Source organism: Schistocerca americana, chromosome X (assembly GCF_021461395.2).
Source record: "Schistocerca americana isolate TAMUIC-IGC-003095 chromosome X, iqSchAmer2.1, whole genome shotgun sequence".
In the NCBI taxonomy this organism is placed as follows: Eukaryota; Metazoa; Arthropoda; class Insecta; order Orthoptera; family Acrididae; genus Schistocerca; species Schistocerca americana.
Genome location: NC_060130.1, coordinates 468,302,535 through 468,324,704, shown reverse-complemented (window position 1 = coordinate 468,324,704; position 22,170 = coordinate 468,302,535). Strand labels below are relative to the sequence as shown.

At 37.9% G+C, this 22,170-nt stretch overlaps 1 protein-coding gene across 1 annotated transcript in view; it reads left to right on the top strand.

Annotated features, from left to right (window-relative positions):
• Nucleotides 1-22,170, top strand: part of LOC124555091 (zinc finger FYVE domain-containing protein 26) — a 434,713-nt gene that overhangs the window by 345,702 nt on the left and 66,841 nt on the right. The window contains exons 30-32 of the mRNA XM_047128885.1: nt 4,131-4,235; nt 12,675-12,891; nt 21,055-21,344. Coding sequence (XP_046984841.1) covers nt 4,131-4,235; nt 12,675-12,891; nt 21,055-21,344 — 612 coding nt within the window. The remainder of the gene's footprint in view (nt 1-4,130; nt 4,236-12,674; nt 12,892-21,054; nt 21,345-22,170) is intronic.

The following is a 22,170-nucleotide window of genomic DNA, read 5'->3' as shown; positions in this document are numbered from 1 at the left end:
TGAAAATCTCATTCTGGAAACATCCCCCAGGCTGTGGCTAAGCCATGTCTCCGCAATATCCTTTCTTTCAGGAGTGCTAGTTCTGCAAGGTTCGCAGGAGAGCTTCTGTAAAGTTTGGAAGGTAGGAGACGAGGTACTGGCAGAAGTAAAGCTGTGAGTACCGGGCGTGAGTCGTGCTTCGGTAGCTCAGTTGGTAGAGCACTTGCCCGCGAAAGGCAAAGGTCCCGAGTTCGAGTCTCGGTCGGGCACACAGTTTTAATCTGCCAGGAAGTTTCAATGGGTTGCCTCTCTGAATTGAATAGTTTGTGTCTTGTAATCTATCACTGCCTGAAAAAAGTGCAGGAAATCAGTTCCTAAAATGATATCAAAATCTCGTCTGTGTCTCCTCACTACCTCCATGTCAAATCCATATTTTTTCTCATTGATTTGCAGGTCAACAAAACAAGTTCCAGATGGTATCATCTCCTCAACTAAGGCACGTATGCTATATTGCAGCAGCTTGAACGCACACACACTTGTCATGTTGTGACACAAATAACACACTAATGTGAGCTCCGGTATCTACTAACATATGGACAGTCTCCCCTCTGAGCTCACCTTCTAGTACTAAATTTGACACCTCGTTAATCATTTCCTTCTTGACTAGATTCATAGTTTTGGCTGGCTGCAAGGGTGGGTGGCAGAGCCTGCCTCTCGCTCATTTCTCCACTTTTGAGCAGCCCTCTATGGAAAACTTTGTCTCTTGTATTGTGGACATTTGTCACATGTATGCTCGATCTTGCGCCATTTTGTGCAACAAGGAGCATGACAATACTCTGCAGTGTGGTTCGGTTTTCGACACCTCTGGCAGTTGGTATTATTAACAAAAACTTGATGCAGTTGAATACTGTGTGCAGGGGTCAAAACGACCCATCCTGCTTCTTTGCATATTAATGCTAATTAAATTACTTCATGCAGAAAGGTGGTGGAGGTTACTTTTACCTCACCTCCAAACTGCGGGTTAATTCCCCTTATAAATACATAAATCGTTGGAGTAGCACTTCATTACCTGTTTGATTCTTTCCTAAGGCATATGTGCAGCAAGATACAGTTTGATGCAATCAGTAAATGCTTCAAAATCTTCTCCGTACTTCTGTCAGAGTGTTGATAACCAATCTCGGTAATGACTGACACCCCATTTGTCAAAAGTGACTGTCACACACTGCATCAACTGACTCCACATACGTGCGTGCATCACTAGAAAGTTTTAATTTTGTTACATTTAGAAGAAAGCTATCAGGACAGGAACTTGTTTGCCCTACATCATGGAGGAATTTGGTGAGATTTTCACCTTTTGGTCCAGAAAATGAAGGTACAAAATTAACTGCAGGGAGAGTACTGGAAACATTAGGCACGCAAATGATAGCACATAGATGCCGAATATCATGGTGGGGCTCATGTAAATCTTCATCAAGCTGTCTCTGTATCTGTACTTTGTCAAGTGCTATTTGATTAAGCTTCATTTTTAGGGGTGCACGATGATCTACCTCACCATTAGAAGCAGCAGCAGCAGCCATTTCTGGGCACCCTGGCAAAGTACGCAATTGTGTCTCAGGCATGGTTACAATATTAGGACCAAGATTTCTGTAGACCAACAGCATTTCAAAAGAGGGGTCTCAACAGTAACCTGTACTAGATTAAGCCATGATGAGTTCCCGTGGCAGAAGCTTGCATCACAGGTGATGAAGAAAAGTAAGGATGCATTGCAGCTATACTTACATTAACATCCCATATTGATGAAGATAGCAGCAAAGGTGGCAGTGTTGATGCACCAGTGGTGCCGGGCATGAATATAATGAAGGTGGTGGCAGTGGCAGCCTCTTGCTTGCAGTGCCAAGGCAGCATGGATGCTCAGCAGTGCAAAGAGATGGCATGGCTACAGAAGTGCAGTGTGGTTGGCAGCATGCACCAAACTGTGCCCACAGCATCGTGGAGATTGTGACAGCAGTGTAGCATGGTCTTGAAGAGCACACCCACTCAGCAAAGGGGACATCTACGGCTTAATGCATTGACAGTATGCTCCGCACACGTTGACACACAAGGAGTGCACTATATGCACTTCCAAGTGCAAACTGGATGTCAAAGTTTTCTATCATTGCCAGGTTACATGTGGTAACTACCAGGCAAACAGGCTTTCCCACTTTGTATCCATCAAATGAAAGTGGCAACAATCCGCAAAGGAAACCTTTCTCCCAGACCTAATGGTGATCTAATCCCACTTTAGCTGATGCCACTTTGTACGTGTTGAACTTGATAAGGATGGTAAAATGAACAGGAAGTGGATCATCCAGTTGTGTTAGGAGGAAACCTTAGAAAGAAAAGACTGATTCCATCAGCAGTTGAGGTTTTATTTTTTCAAAAGCCCACGCCTAAGGGGTACACTACTCAAACTCGCTATGGCAACTGGAGGCTGTGACAGTTATATTGAGAGGTGTTGCATCCCCAAAGGTGTTAGTGACATCCAGTCACGGCAAGAGAGCGTCCTCAATACCGATGCATTCTCACCAACCCATCCAGTGTGCCCCATGTAACCGATCCCAAGTCCTCCTATTGGTGGGCAGAAGGTGCTTCAGTTGGAGTCCCTCCATCAGCATTGTGCAACATAGCATCCCTATTCAGCAGTACTATCATGGGACAATGTTCACATGGACTGAATGTGGATGTTACGCAAAACATCTGATACTACACCAGTCCAGGCTTAGCCACTGTCTTACCAAAGAGGCAGTACCATAAGTTATATGAAAGGCAATTAAAATGGAAAATTGTGAAAAATTTTGAAAACCCATTTTTCATCTCAGTAAAACTACTCACCATATACACGTTTAATATGCCCAAGGTGGCCTTTAATATTTGATAAAGGAAACTTCTTCACTTCATGCATAAGTGTTGGTGGATCTACAGCATAAGGATTCTCTGTGTAGGATTCATTCTCACTGCTTATTCATAGTCCCTCATCCCACTGCCATATTTCAGTGCTATATGGTATGTCCATTATGGTTGCTGTGTTCAGAGCATGGAAATGTCTTTATACGCATTGCTACATCATTCTGAATTGCTGCTTAAGAAACTGAGTTATGCTGTTAACTGCAGCATCTCAGTATGATATGTTAAAATTAGCAAATAAAATGTGGTCCAAATAAGAAGAACATCACAACCCACATTTTGTCTTGGATCAGAATGTAGCTTGACAAATGTTAGTTCACATAATTATTGTGTGAAGCTCAGCATCAAACCTGATAGAATTGGATTATGAAAATTACTCTGGAGAATCTTTAGAATACTTCATCTGTATATAATATTTATTTGCAAAAAAACTGCAGGTCTTTGGGGTCAGTGCAATTATATGAAGTGCTTGTGATTGTATTTCAGCAATGAGAACATCAGCTGGGCAAAATAGACACTGAATGGCTACATCAAGAATTACTTCTGGTTGTAGGACTAACTAAAACGGTTAACATATGATGGTTTATATATGGAGCACACTTATTCACAGATCTTGGCTAATATTGTGTGTAACAACATGTTGTATTATGTATAATCAGTGTGGAATTAGAAACATCACTTTTTGCAGTTGCAATCCTTTCATGCTAAATACGTGAGAAGACAGGAAAAAAAACTTTCATCGGCACAACATACCTATTTATAAAGACGTAGAAATGGAGTAATTTGAATTTAGCAACATTTTCCACATTTAGCACCCTCTTTCTTTGCTTTTCTCACATCTGAAGAAATTTGTGGATTAGAGTCGTATAAGAAGAATGAAATTTGAAAATATCATAGAGAAGATAAAATAATATTTTCTTTCTTTGTTATCCTTTCAGCATATATGGTACTTTTTTCCTCTTTACTCTTCTCCTATATCTATCATCTATGCTGATTAAATGGTCTTGAAATATAACAATAGGTGTAAATATAAATGAAGCAGATAATTATAAGGGTGTATATGTGTAAGAACACACACATCTTTTACCTTTTAATTTAAAGCATTGTTAAAAGTTCTGTTATTGTATTAATAAGAGTTTTTACTATATTCTGTATTGTATTGACTCATTACTTGTTCCGTTACTGATTAATTTTCATTATATGTGCAGATTTCTTCTCGATGCTTGTGACAGAATGCTACATCTTCTGCAGCCAATATCACCTGGAACTGTGAATCCTGAAGTTGATCACACTATTGTTATTAGGATGGTTAAGTGAGTATAGCTCCATGTAAATATGTAGTAGTAATAGTACCAATAGTAGTGGAAGTAGTGGTAATAGTAATAGTCTTATTCATCTGTAGATGATATTTATAAGGATATGGATATGTCTTGCTCTTACAATTTAACATCATCATAAACTAATTCACATATACAGACATTTAAATATTTACAAGTCTACTATGAGAAGCATGCGACAGGTACACCATGTGATCAAAACTATCCTGACACCTGGCTGAAAGTGACTTACAAGTTTGTGGCACCCTCCAATTCATTATGGTGTTGGCCCACCCTTAGCCCTGATGACAGCTTCCACTCTTGCAGGCATATGTTCAATCAGGTGCTGGAAGGTTTCTTGGGGAATGGTAGCCCATTCTTTACAGAGTGCTGCACTGCAGAGATGTATCAATGTCAGTCGGTGAAGCCTGGCACGAAGTCGGCATCCCAAAACATACCAAAGGTGTCCTAAAGGATTCAGGTCTGGAGTCTGTGCAGGTCAGTCCATTACAGGGATGGTATTGTCATGTAATCACTCCGCCACAGACCGTGCATTATGGACAGGTGCTCTATCACGTTGAAAGATGCAATCACCATCCCTGAATTGCTCTTCTACAGTGGGAAGCAAGAAGGTGCTTGAAACATCAATGTAGGCCTGTGCTGTGATAGTGCCATGCAAAATAACAAGGGGTGCTAGCCCCCTCCATGAAAAACACGACCACACCTTAACACCACAGTCTCCGAATTTTACTGTTGGCACTACACATGCTGGCAGATGACGTTCACTGGGCATTCGCCATACCCACACCCTGCAATCGGATCCCCACATTGTGTACAGTGATTAATTACTCCACACAATGTTTTTCCACTGTTCAATTGTCCTATGTGTATGCTCCTCACACCAAGTGTAGTGTTGTTTAGCATTTACCAATGTGATGTGTGACTTATGAGCAGCCGCTTGACTATGAAATCCAAGTTTTCTCACCTCGCATCTAACTGTCATAGTACTTGCAGCAGATCGTGATGCAGTTTGGAATTCCTGTGTGATGGTCTGGATATATGTCTGCCTATTACACATTACAACCCTCTTCAACTGTCAGCGGTCTCTGTCAGTCTACAGATGAGGTCTGCCTGTACACTTTTGTGCTGTACGTGTCCCTCCACGTTTCCACTTCATTATCACATCAGAAACAGTGGACCTAGGGCTGTTTAGGAGTGTAGAAATCTCGTGTACAGATGTGACACAAGTGACACCCAATCACCTGACCACATTCAAAGTCCGTGAGTTCCGCGGAGTGCCCCATTCTGCACTCTCGTGATGTCTAATGAGTACTGAGGTTGCTGATACGGAGTACCTGACAGTAGGTGGCAGCACAATACACCTAATGTGAAAAATGTATGTTTTTGAGGGTATCCACATACTTTTGATCACATAGTGTTGTTGGCCATGGCCTTACGGTAGGAACCATCCTGGCATTTGCCTGAAGTAATTTGGGGAAATAATAGAAAACCTAAATCAGGTTGCTCTCCTGTTTTTAGGTCAATATTCATATTAAATATGAGATTAATATTTGAAAAATAGTAGCCAATCTACAGAAGTACTGTTGAAGTCACGGAATGAGAAATTGATTGAAACCAGAGTTCTGTTTCTTCATTGTAGAAGTGAATCTCTAGTTAGCCACCCCAAGCAAATGATGTGCATGTTGTTGCTCCACATTTATGTAATTTTTTTGCAATATATTGATGTTGCAATATTCCACTTTGGCATACTAGTGTAAAAGGCAATAAAAATATTGCTTTAATCATTTAAAAATTCTCTTATTATCTAATAACATTTCTGTACAAGGGTGACATGTAGTTTTTTATTTAATGCTTTTAATTCTTAGCTATGTAAGTTTCATCTTTTGAATCTTTAACAGATTTTCTAGGCCACATTCTACAAAGTTTGGGCACGGAGATTTAATGTGTTACCAGGAAATATGAAATTCTCTTTTATCCTCTTACTGTATACAGGGCTGATTTAAGGCCAAAGATGTTTAATCATGCCTAGTCTTTGAATATGTGGGGTCTAGGAAGCCTGCCTTCTCGGATCGCTAGACAAACAGTTCAAGCAAATTGTATAAATGAGTTTTATTATGAAATGAGCAATGACAATACTTAACTTTGTCAGTGACACAGAAGTGTCTCAAGCAAAGGGAGACATGCAAATAAGAAATCTCTTCAGTATATACAATTCCTAAGTCCCTGGTCTTGAAGTGCCTAATCTTGACGCTGCTGTAGAACTGGGCCACTACCAGTCGGTGCAGCCATTATATCTTCTTCGCATAGAGGTCACTGCCATCGAATTGTTGTCCTGGAGAGAGGTTGGTCAGCATGCAATTGGCTGGCGCTTGGCTTTACATTGTAACAATAGCAACATGAACTGTCACTTGGATTGCCAAGCTGAGAGGGGTGCCAATGCCACCACACCTATAAGATTTCTATAAAGGACATAAGAGAATTAGTAGCAGCAGCTTGGGGTGCCAAGGTGAAAGGGACACCAAAGTGCAATATTTGTACACAGTGTTTTTTACAATTAGTAAAAAACTGAAACAGGTAAAAGTGTATGAGGGAATAGATGGGAGGGCCACCAAGTGAAAAGTTCCTTATCGTGAAACGTGTTCCGGAACCAATCCTGATAGTATGTTTGTTGAAAATGATATCCTAGAAATAATTCAAAATTATTATAGATACAGATAAACTATTCATAATCAGAAAGATAAGGAACAGTTAATATATTTTGATCTCAAAATTATCTACATCTTCTTCCATGCTCTGCAAGCCACCATACAATTCAACATACTGCTGCTAATTGTCCCTTTTCCTCTGCCGCACACAAATGGTGCAATGGAAAAACAACTGTTTATGTGCCTGAGTACAAGCCCAAATTTCTCTTGTATTGTCTTCAAAGTCCTTATTAGAAACTTATGTTAGTATCGTTCTGTAGTCAGCTGATTCTCTAAACTTTATCAGTGGTGTTTCATGAAAAGAACATTGCCTTCCTTCCAGGGATCCAAGTTGAGTTCACAGAGCATTTTTGCAATGGTCAGATGTTCTTCAGATATACTGGTAACAAACCTAGCATCAAGCCTCTGAATTGCTTCTATGTCTTCATTTAATTTGATCTGGTGGGGGATCCCAAATGCTTGAGCAGTAATCAAGACCAGGTCATACGATTCTTGGGGCTGTGTGTTAAACATGTTTATAATAACTGCTTTTTCTAATGTCAATGTTTTGGTTGCACTGCCTGCATTCCCCTAAAAAGAATTCTGTACTTTATGAAAGACCAAAATAAGTGTGATACACTACAGATTTTGTGTCCATGCCAGTTGCACAGGACAGGAGAGAACAGGTCAGGACACAATAATAACATTATTTTGAGCAATTAAGGTAGCAGACTAATGGCAAACTGTTTATTTGTCAAGTAATTATTGTGTGCAAGACTGTTGTAGATGCCGGCCGCGGTGGTCTCGCGGTTCTAGGCGCTCAGTCCGCAACCGCGCGACTGCTACGGTCGCAGGTTCGAATCCTGCCTCGGGCATGGATGTGTGTGATGTCCTTAGGTTAGTTAGGTTTAAGTAGTTCTAAGTTCTAGGGGACTGATGACCATAGCTGTTAAGTCCCATAGTGCTCAGAGCCATTTGAACCATTTGAACTGTTGTAGATGTATTTCTCAAGGTAACCCTAGGAATTTGAGAAATTCTGCTTCCTTCAGCTCGTAAGTTATTTGAAAGCCATTTGATTTTCACCAGCAGTTTGTAAACTAGGTTTCTAAGTCATCATCTGTGTTCAGATGAAATACACACAGATAAAACAGTGGTATCTGTGACATTTGTGGGGATTTGACTTATCATTTCATTTTCTATGAGCATAAATTTGTGACTGGCAAACAGAACTGAGTAGTAGGGGTAAATAGTTTATGTCAGAAAGAAACTATATTGAGACTAGAATGAAATGTTGTAGGACTTCTTGCAAAATCATTGTCTAATATGAGAATTAATTTCATGTATTACATGTTAAAACTATCCTTTGCTTTCTCTCTGTAGTACCTTTGATTCCGTATCTTTATGAGATACTGAAGTATAATGCGATAGAGTTCACACATTCAAATTCCTTTGTCAGGTCATGGGAGATTACTGTACATTTTGGGGCTTGTCAAAACATACACAACTTTTTTGTATAAAGTTATTGATGCCTCATATTGTACACTTGTCTCTCTAAATGTCAAACTGTTTTATTGAGATGGTATTAAAATTCTGTACAAAATATGGAATTTGAAAGAGGTTTTCTAAATACTGGAATTTTTCATTTGTTGTGAAAATAGTAATTGAATGACAGCTCTATAACTGTTCTTTTGAGACTTTTTTCAATAATGCCATTACCTCTTTATGTTTTTGTGTATCTATGAAACACCATTCTTCAAATGACTGTTTGATTATTGTGAACAGAAGTTACTACATTACATTTGCAACTGCTTTAAACATTCCATGTGGAGGATTTGACATCTCACCTGTACTGCGTATCGGCCCACCAGTGGCCTGACAAAAACTTCACTGATATGTGGCTTGTGTTATTAGTGTCCCAAATTCCATGACATCACTTCATGACTTAGGTGCTTGCTGAGCTGTCTGTAGCAAAGGGGACATATAATTGCATAAACTGCTGCAGTAGTAGCCAGCTAGGGCCTAAAATGACCCCAAAACAATTTTCTTTTTTTCTGGACATTTTCGCTGTACTGCTATACTTGGTAAACACATACCTTACAGTAAACTATGCAAAAAATCATTTTCACATAAACTTTTCACTATTTAACAGCTGGAATCTTAAAACATCATTGTTGGCTTTGTCATCTTTTGGAATTTTTTAAAACACATTTTACCCTACTAAATTATTTGCAAAAAACATTAACAGGCTATACAAACAATATAAAAAATACCTATTCACATGCCCTTTCCACCATTTAAACACATGAGTCCTAAAAAGTTATTCCTGCATGTGTTTTAATTGAAACAGCTGATACACATTTTAAGTTGTCCTCAGCTGTCATTGCAGAAGGTTCTAATTTTCTTGGTTTTGTTGTTTACTGTTTTTTTTTTTTTTACTTTCTGGGTGAAAATCTTTTCATAACACAACATGCAGTGTTTGTACCTTAATTTTTCCCAAAGTGTGGGCTTTATTTCTTGATGGAGGAGTGATACAGGCAGCGTACCCACATAGATGTAAGGCAATGAATGCTTTGAAAATTTAAAATATCATTCTTCTCCTTGAAGTGCTCCCTAGTAGAAGTTCCATTGTAACTTTTGTCCACCATTTCATCCCATTTCTCACTGGTGAATAAGACAAAGACATCTGGTCATTGAGATCAATGCCTTTTCGTATCTTGTTGTACTCCAGCACAGCCTTTGGTTTCATTATAAATTTTTCTTTTCTGTTCTTTTTCCCAGTGCCCTCTAAAATATCATTATAGGAACCACTGAAATCATTAGAACTCTCATTTCATCCACCCAATTAAAAATTTTGACTCCATTATTGTTCTGTACTCTACATATTTCCTACATTTTAAAATTTTTTCCCCCCAATATCCTTGGGAAGGCCTGCTCTATTTGGACGAATTGTTCCACAGAGAAGCATATTTTTATCTAAAAACTTATGCACCAGAGAAATATTTGTATAAAAATTGTCAGCATAAAGAATGCAATATTTTTCAAAAAAAAAGGCTCACGCATTTTCATGGTGGTAGCCTCTGTGTGACCTGCACCTACTAGTTCATAATCTTTCCCTTGATAGATATGCAAGGCAAAAGTGTAGCCTTTCTCTGTACAAATTTTGTAAAGTTTTAATCACACTTTGAGGTTTGTTGGGGATATATGGCTTAAAAGTCAGTCTTCCTCTCCAAGTAATCATAGATTCATCGATTACCACATCTCTTCCAGGGGTTAGAGCATTTTGAAAGCTACTCTGCAGATGTTCAGCTGACACTTGTACTTTGTGAGTATTATAATTTATGTTTTAAGGACATCATCACCAATAAAATGTCAGCAAAACAATAATGCAAGAAATCAATCATGAGGCATTGTGGCTTTTATAACTTTATTTTTGTATAGTGGATTCTTTGAAAAATAATGTGAAATTTGTGGGACCATGTTTTACCTCATAATTAGCATTTTGCCAATAAACTTTCATATTTTTTTCTCAGAAGTGTCAGCCTGATTGGCTACTCAAGGTCTTTTCTTGCCTGGCATTTTACGTAGTTTCTGTGCTGCATATCTGTTTGTTTCTGATATCATATTGTTAAATATGCCTTGTCTTCCTATCATTTTGTAAACATCAGAAGGGATGTCAGATTTGGTGAAAATATTAATGTCTGAATCCCAATTAAAAATTGTAAGCAGATCATTATCAGATGCAGGAGAGATGTCATAGTCACTGGAGTCCCTTTTATTTAAGTAGTAGTTCAGAGAGTAGCATAGTCCTTCATCATCTAATGGCAGACTGCATCTTCATTTCCTTGTTACTGGCAGCCCAGAAGTAGATGGGTCCATTTCTAGATAAACATGCAATGAAACATGATTACAACTGGTGCCCAACCATAGTTATTATAAAAGATAAACAATCATCTCTTGTTGTAAACATTGTTTTGCTACATAGCTTAAAGCACTTACTCTTGCCTGTTAGCACTAATAAATGAACATATGTGTATTTTTAAAGCAACTATTCTAATTTGCTAAGACTAACAAATTATGGTGCATGTATTTTAATTTTCAACAATAAGTGACCTATTTCCTGTAGTGTTTGGTGCTAAAAGAGCTCAGTTCAACAATAGGGATACAGGGTGACACAAGAATTTGAGGAATCTATCAAAATAAAAATGTCAGGAAACCTAATAAACAGGGATGGAGGTTCTAATTTAAACAGGGCTTGGGATCTGGCACGTGATTTATTAAGATCTTGCTGGCCATCACACCCACCAAAGTTGAGAATCACTGAGAGAATGCTTGTTTCACAGAATATCAGTGCACACTCTGGAAAACAAAACAGCATCAAAGGGGATAGTGGGCATCAGGGCTTGCACTCACCTATAAATAGTGGCATGAGGCCAAGAATAGTTTACAGTCTAGTCTAATCGGAGTCCCAGAAGCACATACACATAACAGTGCACCTTAGGGCTTCTGCAGAAGACGATGAGTTGCTCAATGAAATGGTGTGAGTAAAATTGAATCAACAACTTGGCTAAACGCTTAGAAGCACAAGTTCCTCCTATGCAAAATATTATTCAGAACAGGTTTCAATAAGCAAACAAAGTTTGAAACATTTTTAATGAGTTAAAATTGTGTGCTTGATAAATCAAATTGGAAAATGGCATGCAACGAAATACACTGCCTATTCATATCAGTAAAGTGTCTTTAAAGTTCATATCTTTGACTTCTTTGCCTCCATACCTTACAAGATAATCTCAAACATTGTTTTCACTTCTAAATAATCGGTGGAAATATATTCGTTGAGTGAAAAAGCTGTAGATCTTTCCATACCTTTGCAGTTAGACAGCTGCATGTAGACATTGGTTGAGTAAAACTTCTGAATATGCTTTTTACTAAAATGTCTTTCCCAGACATTGTATTGTAATAAATTGAACAAAGGCAATGCATTTTTATAGAGTTTTATGGACTGGTGTCTTGAAACAGTGTCGTTTTGATAGTACCCAAGTTCCAATTAAAGAATTGCCAAATATGACACTTTACTGTAAGAAAGCTATATTTCTCTATGATGTATAGTCTGTTTATCACATGGAAAGCAAACTGTCATTGCATTAGTTCAATTTTGCAGAATATTGAGACCATGATATGCTTTATTCTGCTGTTCATGCTTAGAAATTTTCCCCATCACATTTGCATTTGCATTCCATGTGAGGACAGCTTTAAGATTCTCATCTGCAATGTTTGATTTATTATCTCACTCTAATAAATTAATATATCTTTTGTTAACACATGGCTGTCATTGTTGGATAAATTATTTATCATTACCAGTATATCTAAATTGCTTTGACAGTTCTATCTAGAAGTGCATTGTCAGTGAATATTGTAAGATTTACACATATTGAGGCTGCTTTGTTCTCATTGTAAAAGTTGTTTGTTGTTTAAACTTTTCCAGTAATTTCTGCATTGACTACAACTGCATCCTGTTATAAAGTGTACTTTGTATGTAAAAGATTTTCCTCTTGCACTAATTTGAGAGTGAAATAAAAACAAACTTATTTCATACTTTTTGGCTGTGTAGTTACTTTAATAGACAACACAGAACTTCCAATATTAGTAAAAATTCTCTATTATTATTATGCCTATTTATTCTGATAGGAAGTAAAATATAGATATATGTTTATATAAATGTTGTATGTCTTAGGTCGCTAGCAGTGGCAGCAAAAGTGACATTAGCTGGCCGTCAAACTCCAGAACTTGTGGCCTGTTGTGATCAGGTGCTAAGCTGTGTTGACTTATTAGGAATGCTAGCAGCAGCTGGTCAACCCTGCCTACCCATCAGCACTTTCTGGGGTCACCATAAATTACGTGCTCTTAGGAACCATCTATTGGCTGAAGAGCTATGGCCTCTTGCCTTAGAGGTTTGTACAATACTTTGTTGTGTTACATAAAAAACTGCCATTCACAATTTATGTTGTATCGGGACTGTTGATAATTTGTCACTGTGAATGCTTCCCATTTAAACTTAACAGAAGCTCAAGATGGAAACTTGTCATGGCTTTGGCCTGTGTTGTTTGTATCATATTTTCCATTTGTGACTTAAAAGGTCCACACAAATGGCTCAGTCTATGAATTTGATGGATGGAGAAATGATTTACTCCTGAGGTGTCAAATATTGTTCATGCAGCAGCAAGATGCAAACTGTGTTGATGTGAATTGAAGACTGTTGTTTGAGACAGTGGTGTTAGGCAAAAATTGTTGGGCTTTGAAGGCCACTGTGGTTGTGGTGGATGGCATGCTGGTCAGCCATGTATGGAAAATTGGCAAGGGATCCACCACTATACAGTGGCATGGACCCTAAGAATGGAACCACAAAATCTTGGTTTGTGCGCTTCTGTGGCTACCTGCTTTTCCATGTTAAATAGTTGAATGGCAATGTCAATTGGTTCTGCACACAGGGTACACATACATGGACGGTCTCCTCAATTTCTTCATTAATACCCAGCCAGTGCAGTCACACTAGGCTAAGTTCTTCATCCACACTATGCCTCAAACTGACCAATGAAGCATCTGCTAAGGAAACTGCTCTGGGATGACCACCCAGTAGTCAGCCAATTCACTAGTAAGTAGACGGTGGTTACCAACCTGAGGGCAGTATGTGCTAAGGGTTAAAATGTAATTTTCTGAAGGGTAAAAAGAAAATGGTTCAGTTGTGTTTTGATCATGGATGGACATTATTTTCGAAAGATTATTTCTGTTACGACTGTTTTGAAACACTGTAGTCTTATTACATAGTTCATGATTAACTACATTTCTTTTAAATACTGGCATTAACACATGGGACAGTGTGATGGGGGTTACAACTTGTGAAACGAAGCAACAATCATCATCCTCCTTGCATAATCCATTCACTACACACATACTCTGTACTGTATATCTATTACATTAAAATTGAGACACATGCATCTCATGCACCTGAATATCTCATGAAAATGCTTTCTAAGAGTTTTAGTTAGTTTCTGCAATGGGCCAGAAATTTCTTCCTTTTTCACTTCACAACAGATGAAGGAACTAATTGACAGCACAACAAAATAGTAACTATACAGGATGGTCAGAAACAGTCTGAAAAGCTTGTAAGGTTGTGGCAAGGCAGCTTGTGATGAGAAATCACTGTTAAGACAGAAAGTCCACATACTGTGCCATTTCTGAGTTAATTAGCAATTAAATTTGTTAATCAGGCCGTTGTGTGTGCAGATCCAAGTGGCCCACCAGAGGCAGTGTCACCAAACATATTCTCCATTTGGTTTGCTAAAACTGAACAAGTGTGTAATAAAGAAATTGGACATGGGACGGTTGTAAGAATCAGACCTGAGCCAAAGGCTGAGCACTCATGTGCACTATCACCTACACTATGAGAACAACTGACACTAATTATATCTGGAAGGCCAGTTGAATTTGTGCATGTAATGGCCTGATTGGCTAACTTCAATGCTAATTAACTTGGGAACAGTGCAACAAATCAAATTTTTCTCTTATTAATTATTTCTCAGCACAACTTACTCTGCAACACCCCTCAAAGCTTTTCAAATTGTTCATGACCATACTGTATAATGGCTACAACATTGCTAGAGTGCATACACTTCATTATTACTATTACTATTATTGTTATTACTATTACTGTTATTGTCACTAGTGGCAGTGAGTGCACACAAAGCAGCTCAAACTCTTCCAGCTTCTGCCAATGCGGAAGTAAGGAGTCCAGCAGTCAACTGTATTACAAATAGTAAGACTTAAGTGTGACACACAGATTTTAATTGGTTAATTTTAAATGGGAGTGCAGAGCATGCATGAAACAAGTGTCACTAGGGAAAGGAATGCTGCAGAAGAAGCTTATTTTGTAACAAGTGTGTATACTAATGTGGTTAGCTTTCTTTTCTGAAAAGGAGTTTTAGGTAGCACTCTCAGTGCACTGAGAAATGCTTCTTAATTCTGTAAAATAAAGTTGTTAGAAATAAGCAGTGCTAATTGTCTCATTGTCTCATACTTTAATAAAGCACATTCAAAAACTTAATATAATTTATGTTTCATTACTTTATAACTGAAAGTGTTCTTCCATTTTACTAATGAAGTCATCCATTTGTAAGGTATGCAACCCTCCAGACTTGGCATGCAGTAATTCCTTAGAAACATGTTGATTGCTAATTACTTTATTCACATGTTTTGAGTAATCATTGTCAGGTAAAATATGCTTAGAAAAGCTCATACAAGTGAGCAATACAAGAAAAATGTGTACCCTCATGTGCAATTGCTATTAGGTGTATTTGCAAAATATGTTATTTTTATACATCATGTGCATAGAAAATTCTTTTTCATTCTGAAGTTTAGCTAGATACTGATGTTGATAGTAGAGGGAGGGGGGATGGGTTGCTAGATAATATCTTATTGCACTCGGTGGTAATGGACTCAGAAAGTTTGGGAACCACTGTAGTGGGAGTATGCCATGCAGCACATTTATGTTTTGGTGCAGCTGGAAGAAGATCCATAGAGAGGCAGTGATGTTTATAGGAAGATGTTTCCCTGATGGATGTAATTAAGGACATGTCACAGCACTTGGTCAATATCATTCACTGATTTCTGTAAAATTTGGTGTAAGCAAAAGTAAAGTGATTCATTAGAGTAAAAATCAGCATCTGAGCCCATTGGAATGCATGATAAAGCACTGGTGTTGAGGTGTTGTACCTTGGGGTGATAGAGTATATTGAGTAGTGAAAATTGTTCAGCAGAAGAGCTGTTTTTGCAGTAATTGCATTGTTTTTTTTTCCTTTTTTAATTTTTTAATAAAGTTGACAAATCTGGGTAAATTCATGTATGAATTTGCTGTAATACTTCACCACGCCTAAAAATGATTGTAAGTCTGAGATTTTTCATGGCTAAATAGTTTATCAATTGTCGCAGTGTGAAGCTGCTGTTGCATAGTACGTGACCCAGGTACTCCATTGTGGGTTTAAAAAAAAAGAACATTTCTTCATATTGCACTTGAGACTACTGCTTTGAAATGTGTGAAATAAAGATTCAAAATTTTGGAGATGAGTTTTGTGGGGTACCCAGTTACAGTGATGCATTGAGGTACTTAACACAATGCCTACTGTTGTAAATTAATTGCTGAAAATAATGCTACAGTATCACTATAGCACTTATAATTTCATATGGTAAGCCACTGTGTTGATAGAGACTGAAAGATACATTAATGACCATGATTTAAATTCTTTATTGAAAGTAACCACCTGTCAAGTCTAGTTTTGAGAAATATGTAGGCACAGTCGTGAAGCAGAGAGCATGTGCCTGAAGTTTTGCAAGTTTTTCTGAGACAGTAATTTAGTTTAGTTTCTGTTTCTTGTGTACTTCTGTGAGGAACTGATTTATACCTGTCTTTTTTTACTGTGTAGACTAGTGTGTACTAACTTACTCTTATGATTCCAATGCATAAATTTTAGTACATGTCTTAGTGCGAGGCAACTTTCTCAGGTGGCTTCCTGCTCTCAGAAGTGCCATGTCATGTGGATCAGTTTAAATGTCATGTTAACAAACACATACAGTTTAGATCAGTGCTTTAGAGGTTGTGTATTTATTTCCTGCAGTAGCTTTCATGTAAGCAGAGTTTCTAGTGAAAGGTTACTGTTAATAAATACATTTTCAGAAAAGAAATTTATTTCTGTTTTAAGAGCTAGTAGATCTCACGATCCTAGGCCATAGTAAGAACTCCACAGAGCATATTTTAATGTTTTTTATTCACCTCAGTTATATTTTGTGTACATTCTAACCTCAGTAGTGTCACAGTTGGCTAATTTTCTCTTTTATGGGAGTCAGTCTGTACTTTCGCAATTAATCCTTACTGTTTTGTTTCTATTTCTTGAGATCTTATTCAGTTTTTGTAAAGCAGGATATGGACAGGGAATGTGGTCACTGTGAGCAGACACAAGGGGAATTGATTGCTGTTCATAAACAGCTGGAGGATGTGTTGGCTGTGGTTGACCACCTTCTGGCTGCTGCTTAAAGCTGCAGTGACACCAGGGCACTGGTGATGAGATCTGCGACACCTTTGGTGCTCTTTGTATCCTCTGGTAGCTTAGCTGTGTTTATGTCTTCCGATACACATCTTCTGACCAGTTCATCTTCACATGAGAGAGATTGTGAGAGAGTGATGGGTTCACATGTCACTGGCCAGAAGACAAAAGGGAAATAGCAAGTAGGGTGGGAAAGAATGTCAATGTGCACTTGGCATGTTTGCTGGGGTCACATCCAAGGCACAGAGGAGGCTCTGCCAGCAGCTGTCGACTGCACTTGGTGCAGCCTGCTGCAAATAGTGGATCATGTCGGCATAAATGATGCCTGATGCTTGGGTTCTGAGGCCATCCTCTATCCCTTTCAGCAGATGGCTGATTGGTAAAAGGAACATGACAGTATAAGATGTGAATTTCTTGACCTGCACTCTTGGGTGGAGAATTGTACTGTTCCCCTTAATAGGCCAGATGTGCACTACATGCTGGAAGCAGTTACTAGGGTAGTGGAATATGTATGGATTAGGGCTGTTGATAAAATATCGATATATCAATATTTTTCCTAAAAATATCAGTATATATTGGCAATATTTTCTAACTCAACATAGAAACAGCAATATCAAGTTCTGATATTTTTCTTTTATATTATATTTTTTCCCAATTTTTGATAAATATTTCAAATTGTTTGTTTGAAATTGTAGTAGAACATAGTTTTACTTTCACTGTGTGAAGGAGTCTCACTAGTTTTCGAGCTTTCATCACATCCAGTCTTTCTCTTTCACTGCGTGAAGCTAGTACAGGTGGCACAAAGAAACTCAAAGAAGAAGTCCAATTGCAATGGAGGGGGAAGTGGTGATGGGAGTAGAACAACGAGATTTCTGATGTGAAGAAATAGCACATCAGTTACATTAAAAAGCAATTTTTAGTACAACTAGTGTGCTATTTCTTCACATTGGCACTCTTCAGAAACATTTGCTGAAAATCATAAGCAAAAATTTAAAAGACAAGACTGATCTTTGTGGTGGACAGAGATGCGTGAGAGGAAATGCTGACTTAGTCTGTGCTTGGTGCTACCAACAGAAACTGCAACATTTAACTTCACCACATAATTTGGACACTGCAACTGCTAGGTCACTAGTGTTTGCAGAAAGGAAAAAACAGGGTAGTCAACATGAAGTGTTCCGGACAAATTCGATATGTGATGAAACCCAACGACGGACCCATCAGACACTTTTTATTGTGCCACTTATATGCAGTTACAATGGTTAGCAAAGTGGTTATTGCCAAGAGTCAACATGCATTGTTTTCCTTTCAATTCTTGCTCCAAGGGTGATAAGTAAGCTGTTAGCTTGTTGTCGTATAGGATGTATAATAATAAATCAATATTCAAATATAAAGTTCTAAAACTGGCAGTATATTTACAATGTGCAGCTGATATTTTTATATTCTGGTATGTCGAAATTTTTTCTGTCGATATATCAATACTTTTTTTCGATATAATGAGGGCCAATAATGATATTTTTTTAAATATTGATATACCAGTTTCCCAGTATTTTTAAAAATATCTACAGTCTTAGTGTGGTTGCACATGGGATTTTTTTAAGTTAAAGGAACCCCTCCTTGGGTTCAGAGGTGAATTGCCTGCCAGAATCAAAGATACATCAGCCACAAGTTCTCAGAGAATGCTCATCCTGACAGATCGGATGTAGAAAAGGTTAATGTGATATTAGTAAACTGCACAAACATCCAAGGAAAGGTCTAGGAATTAGTACACCTTATTGAAAGCTATAATGTCCATATAGTATTGTTAGTAACTTTCCTGATCATGCTGTTGTAATAGGGGGTGACCTCAACTTGCCAGGTATAGATTGGGAGTCATTCTGTCAAAACTAGTACCTAAGACAGGGATTTATGTGACATTTTATAATGTCTTGTCTGAAAATTACTTCAAACAGATAACACAGGCCAATGATGGAAAAACTTTTTTGCTGAAAATACCTTATTCTTATGTTTTTTTGGGTGGGAAATCCAAATATGATACTTAAAAAACTGTAACACCCACCATTTCTTCACATTTTACAGTTAAATTTATTAAATTAAGTGATTTTTAAAAGAATTTAACAGCTTTTATGTAGTTAAAATGATTTAAAAAGGAGCTCTAATGAATGTAGATGACGTTGGTAGCACTGCTGAAAAACATTTGCTGGCAAAAAAAGGTCGCTTCTATTTTTGTGTTAACAGATGGTGTTTTGTTTGCTGTCAACCTAACCTCACTTTCCCGTTTCCTGTACATGTGCTCAGTACAATGTCTAATTGTGGTTGTAAAAACTCTGATCACAGTTTTTGTTATATTTGTGGTGAATACCAATGAAACATTACAGACTTTGTGAAAAAGGTTTATTTATCATACTTTGGATCTAAACTTGGTGATCATGGCTGGCTGTTGTTTCCGAGCAGTTCTAGGCGCTTCAGTCCGGAACAACGCTGCTGCTATGGTTGCAGGTTCAAATCCTGTCTTGGGCATGGATGTGCGCGATGTCCTTAAGTTAGTTAGGTTTAAGTAGTTCTAAGTCTAGGGGACTGATGACCTCAGATGTTAAGTCCCATAGTGCTTGGAGCTACTTGGTGCTCAAGATAAATCTTGGGCACAACATAAGGTATGTTATGTGTGTGCTGAAGATCTGAGAAAATGGTCCAAAAAGGAGGAAAAAAGCCTTTAGACTTGCTCTTCCTATGATATGGACAGAGCCAAGAAATCATTCTGATGATTTCAGTGTTGATATTACTGCTCATAATTCAAAAAACTTCCTTGTATGACTTTTCTGGAGATAAAACAACTTGTTATTAGAAATCAGTTTGGCTTTGACAAACACTGACTGTCAGAAACCCAGCTTGATCCACTGATTCATATGACCCAGAAGGCACCAGATAGGTAAGCTCAGATTGAGGAGCTCATCTTGAGTTTCTGTTACAGCATGGACCATCAGTTACTGAAAAAAATAAACTGGTCTGCAAAATATGCCAAAAGTAACTCTTGCATCATGCATCATTGCTGAGTACTGTGGCTCAGCGAAACTTGGATGGAACATAAAAACAACTGCTGCAGTGTAGTACAGATGAAAACTGAAATAAATACCAAGGGAGAGGAACGGAAATTACACTTTTATGCAAAGACAATAATTATGTGAAAGTCAGCACAATTTATGATGAGCCCTTGGACAGTACCAAAGTTGAGGCTTGGTTCTTAATAGAGTATTCAATCACCATGGATGGCAATAGATGCTCTGCAACTTGCTACCATGCTGGCCATAAGGTTGGTAAGGAGTTCTTGTGATATGGCATTCCATTTTTCCACCAATGCGGTTGAAAACTCCTGGATGGTCATTGGTGCATGTGGACATGCTGCAGTATGTCTCCCCAATGCATCCCAAAGATGCTCAATGGGATTTATGGTTGAGGGGGAGAGGGGGAATGGGCAGGCCAATCTATTCGCCAAATATCCTCTCATTCCTAGAGTTCCTCCACCTGTGACTTTAGATGCGGACATGCACTGTCAGTTGTAAAACCATTAGTACTATGCAACCTTGCTCACACCCCTAACAGTGACCTGTGCCTTACTGTGTACAGATTTATGCTTCAGGATCATTTCACTTAAGATATGTGACAGGAACAGCACATTAGTTCTTTTGGAATGTATTTTTGGTACTGAGACATTTTCCACGTCCCCAAGGATCTCCTCACATACATCTGTGGATCAAACAGTCTTAATTTTAGCTCCATCTGATTCTCTTCCAGATTATCACTCTAACAGTTCACCTTTATTGCCAAAAGAAGTTTTTCAGTTATAATGGCATAGACTTGCCTTCTTGTTGCCCTCCTTTCTTCATCTCTGTTATGCAAGATTTTCCTGTTCAATGATTCATGTGAACTTCTAATTACCTTTGTTTGTTAATGAATTTGTCAGATAAATATGTTTAATAATAATTACCTATATATATATATTTCACAGAATTCTTTCTCTTACAGGTATCTACAAAATGTGGGCTTGATTGTACTGGAGTGTGGGCTGCTTGGGGGAAGGCCAGCCTTCGTGCGGGGTTTTGGAACGATGCACGTGAACACTTTGCCCATTGTTTAAAGGCTGGATCACGCCCCCCAAGAGATCCACCTCTGCTTATGGAAATCATCAGTATCCTGGAAGAAGTGTCTCTGGGCCACTCTAATAACTCCTCAGAATCTAGCATCAGACAGTTTCCTGTGGATGACAACTCTGTCTTAAATGCTCTTGCATCAGTGGATGACATTTCATCTGGCAGGTAAAATTAGGATTTTACACAATATTTATTGTTATTAAACATGACAAAATGAGGAATATTGTATGCATATGTTCTGAAAGCTACAGCCTGAGAAATTTATACAATTAGAGAGACATAGTTCTACAATTAGAACAAAAATTTCCTGGTTTCATGGGTGCTAAATGGAAGTAAGGTAGGGTAAGTCATATGTAACTGATTATGTGAGGAATAAGTATGTTAGTATTCTTGGTTAAGAGAGATGCATTGGGGACATGGTGAGAATGATAAATAAGTCATGTGGTTGCAGAGAAACTGATTAACCTGTGAAATCAAACACCAAACACATTAGTATTATTCTGATTTTCTCCATTGCGCAATTTTTTAAAATCTATGCCTAAATTTGTCTTTTGACTTAAATACTTCTTAGTAACCAGTCTGCTAGCTTATTAGATTTCACACAACACTGTTTCTTTTGTGCAGTGAGTACTATCATCTTAAAATAGTACATACTCCAAGATAATAGGCCTAAGATTTTTTTCCACAAATAAGTGAAATTCTTTCTTTCTGTGAGTTATTTGACTTACTAAGAATAAACTTTCACAGTTTTTCTCTTAAATACATACCTCTTAAACATACCTTATGGAGTAAAAGTATTACAGTAAAAACATAATTTACTGTTTCCTATGCACTCAGAGCTGGCAGTTATTATTTTTATAAAAGTAGCTGTAGTTACTAATCTAAGAAGATCAACGATATGGTCTTTCTAGGTTAACTTTTAATTAGGATGTACAGCAAAAACAAGACTTTTAAGCTATTTACAATTATACTGTATTTAGTGATAATGATT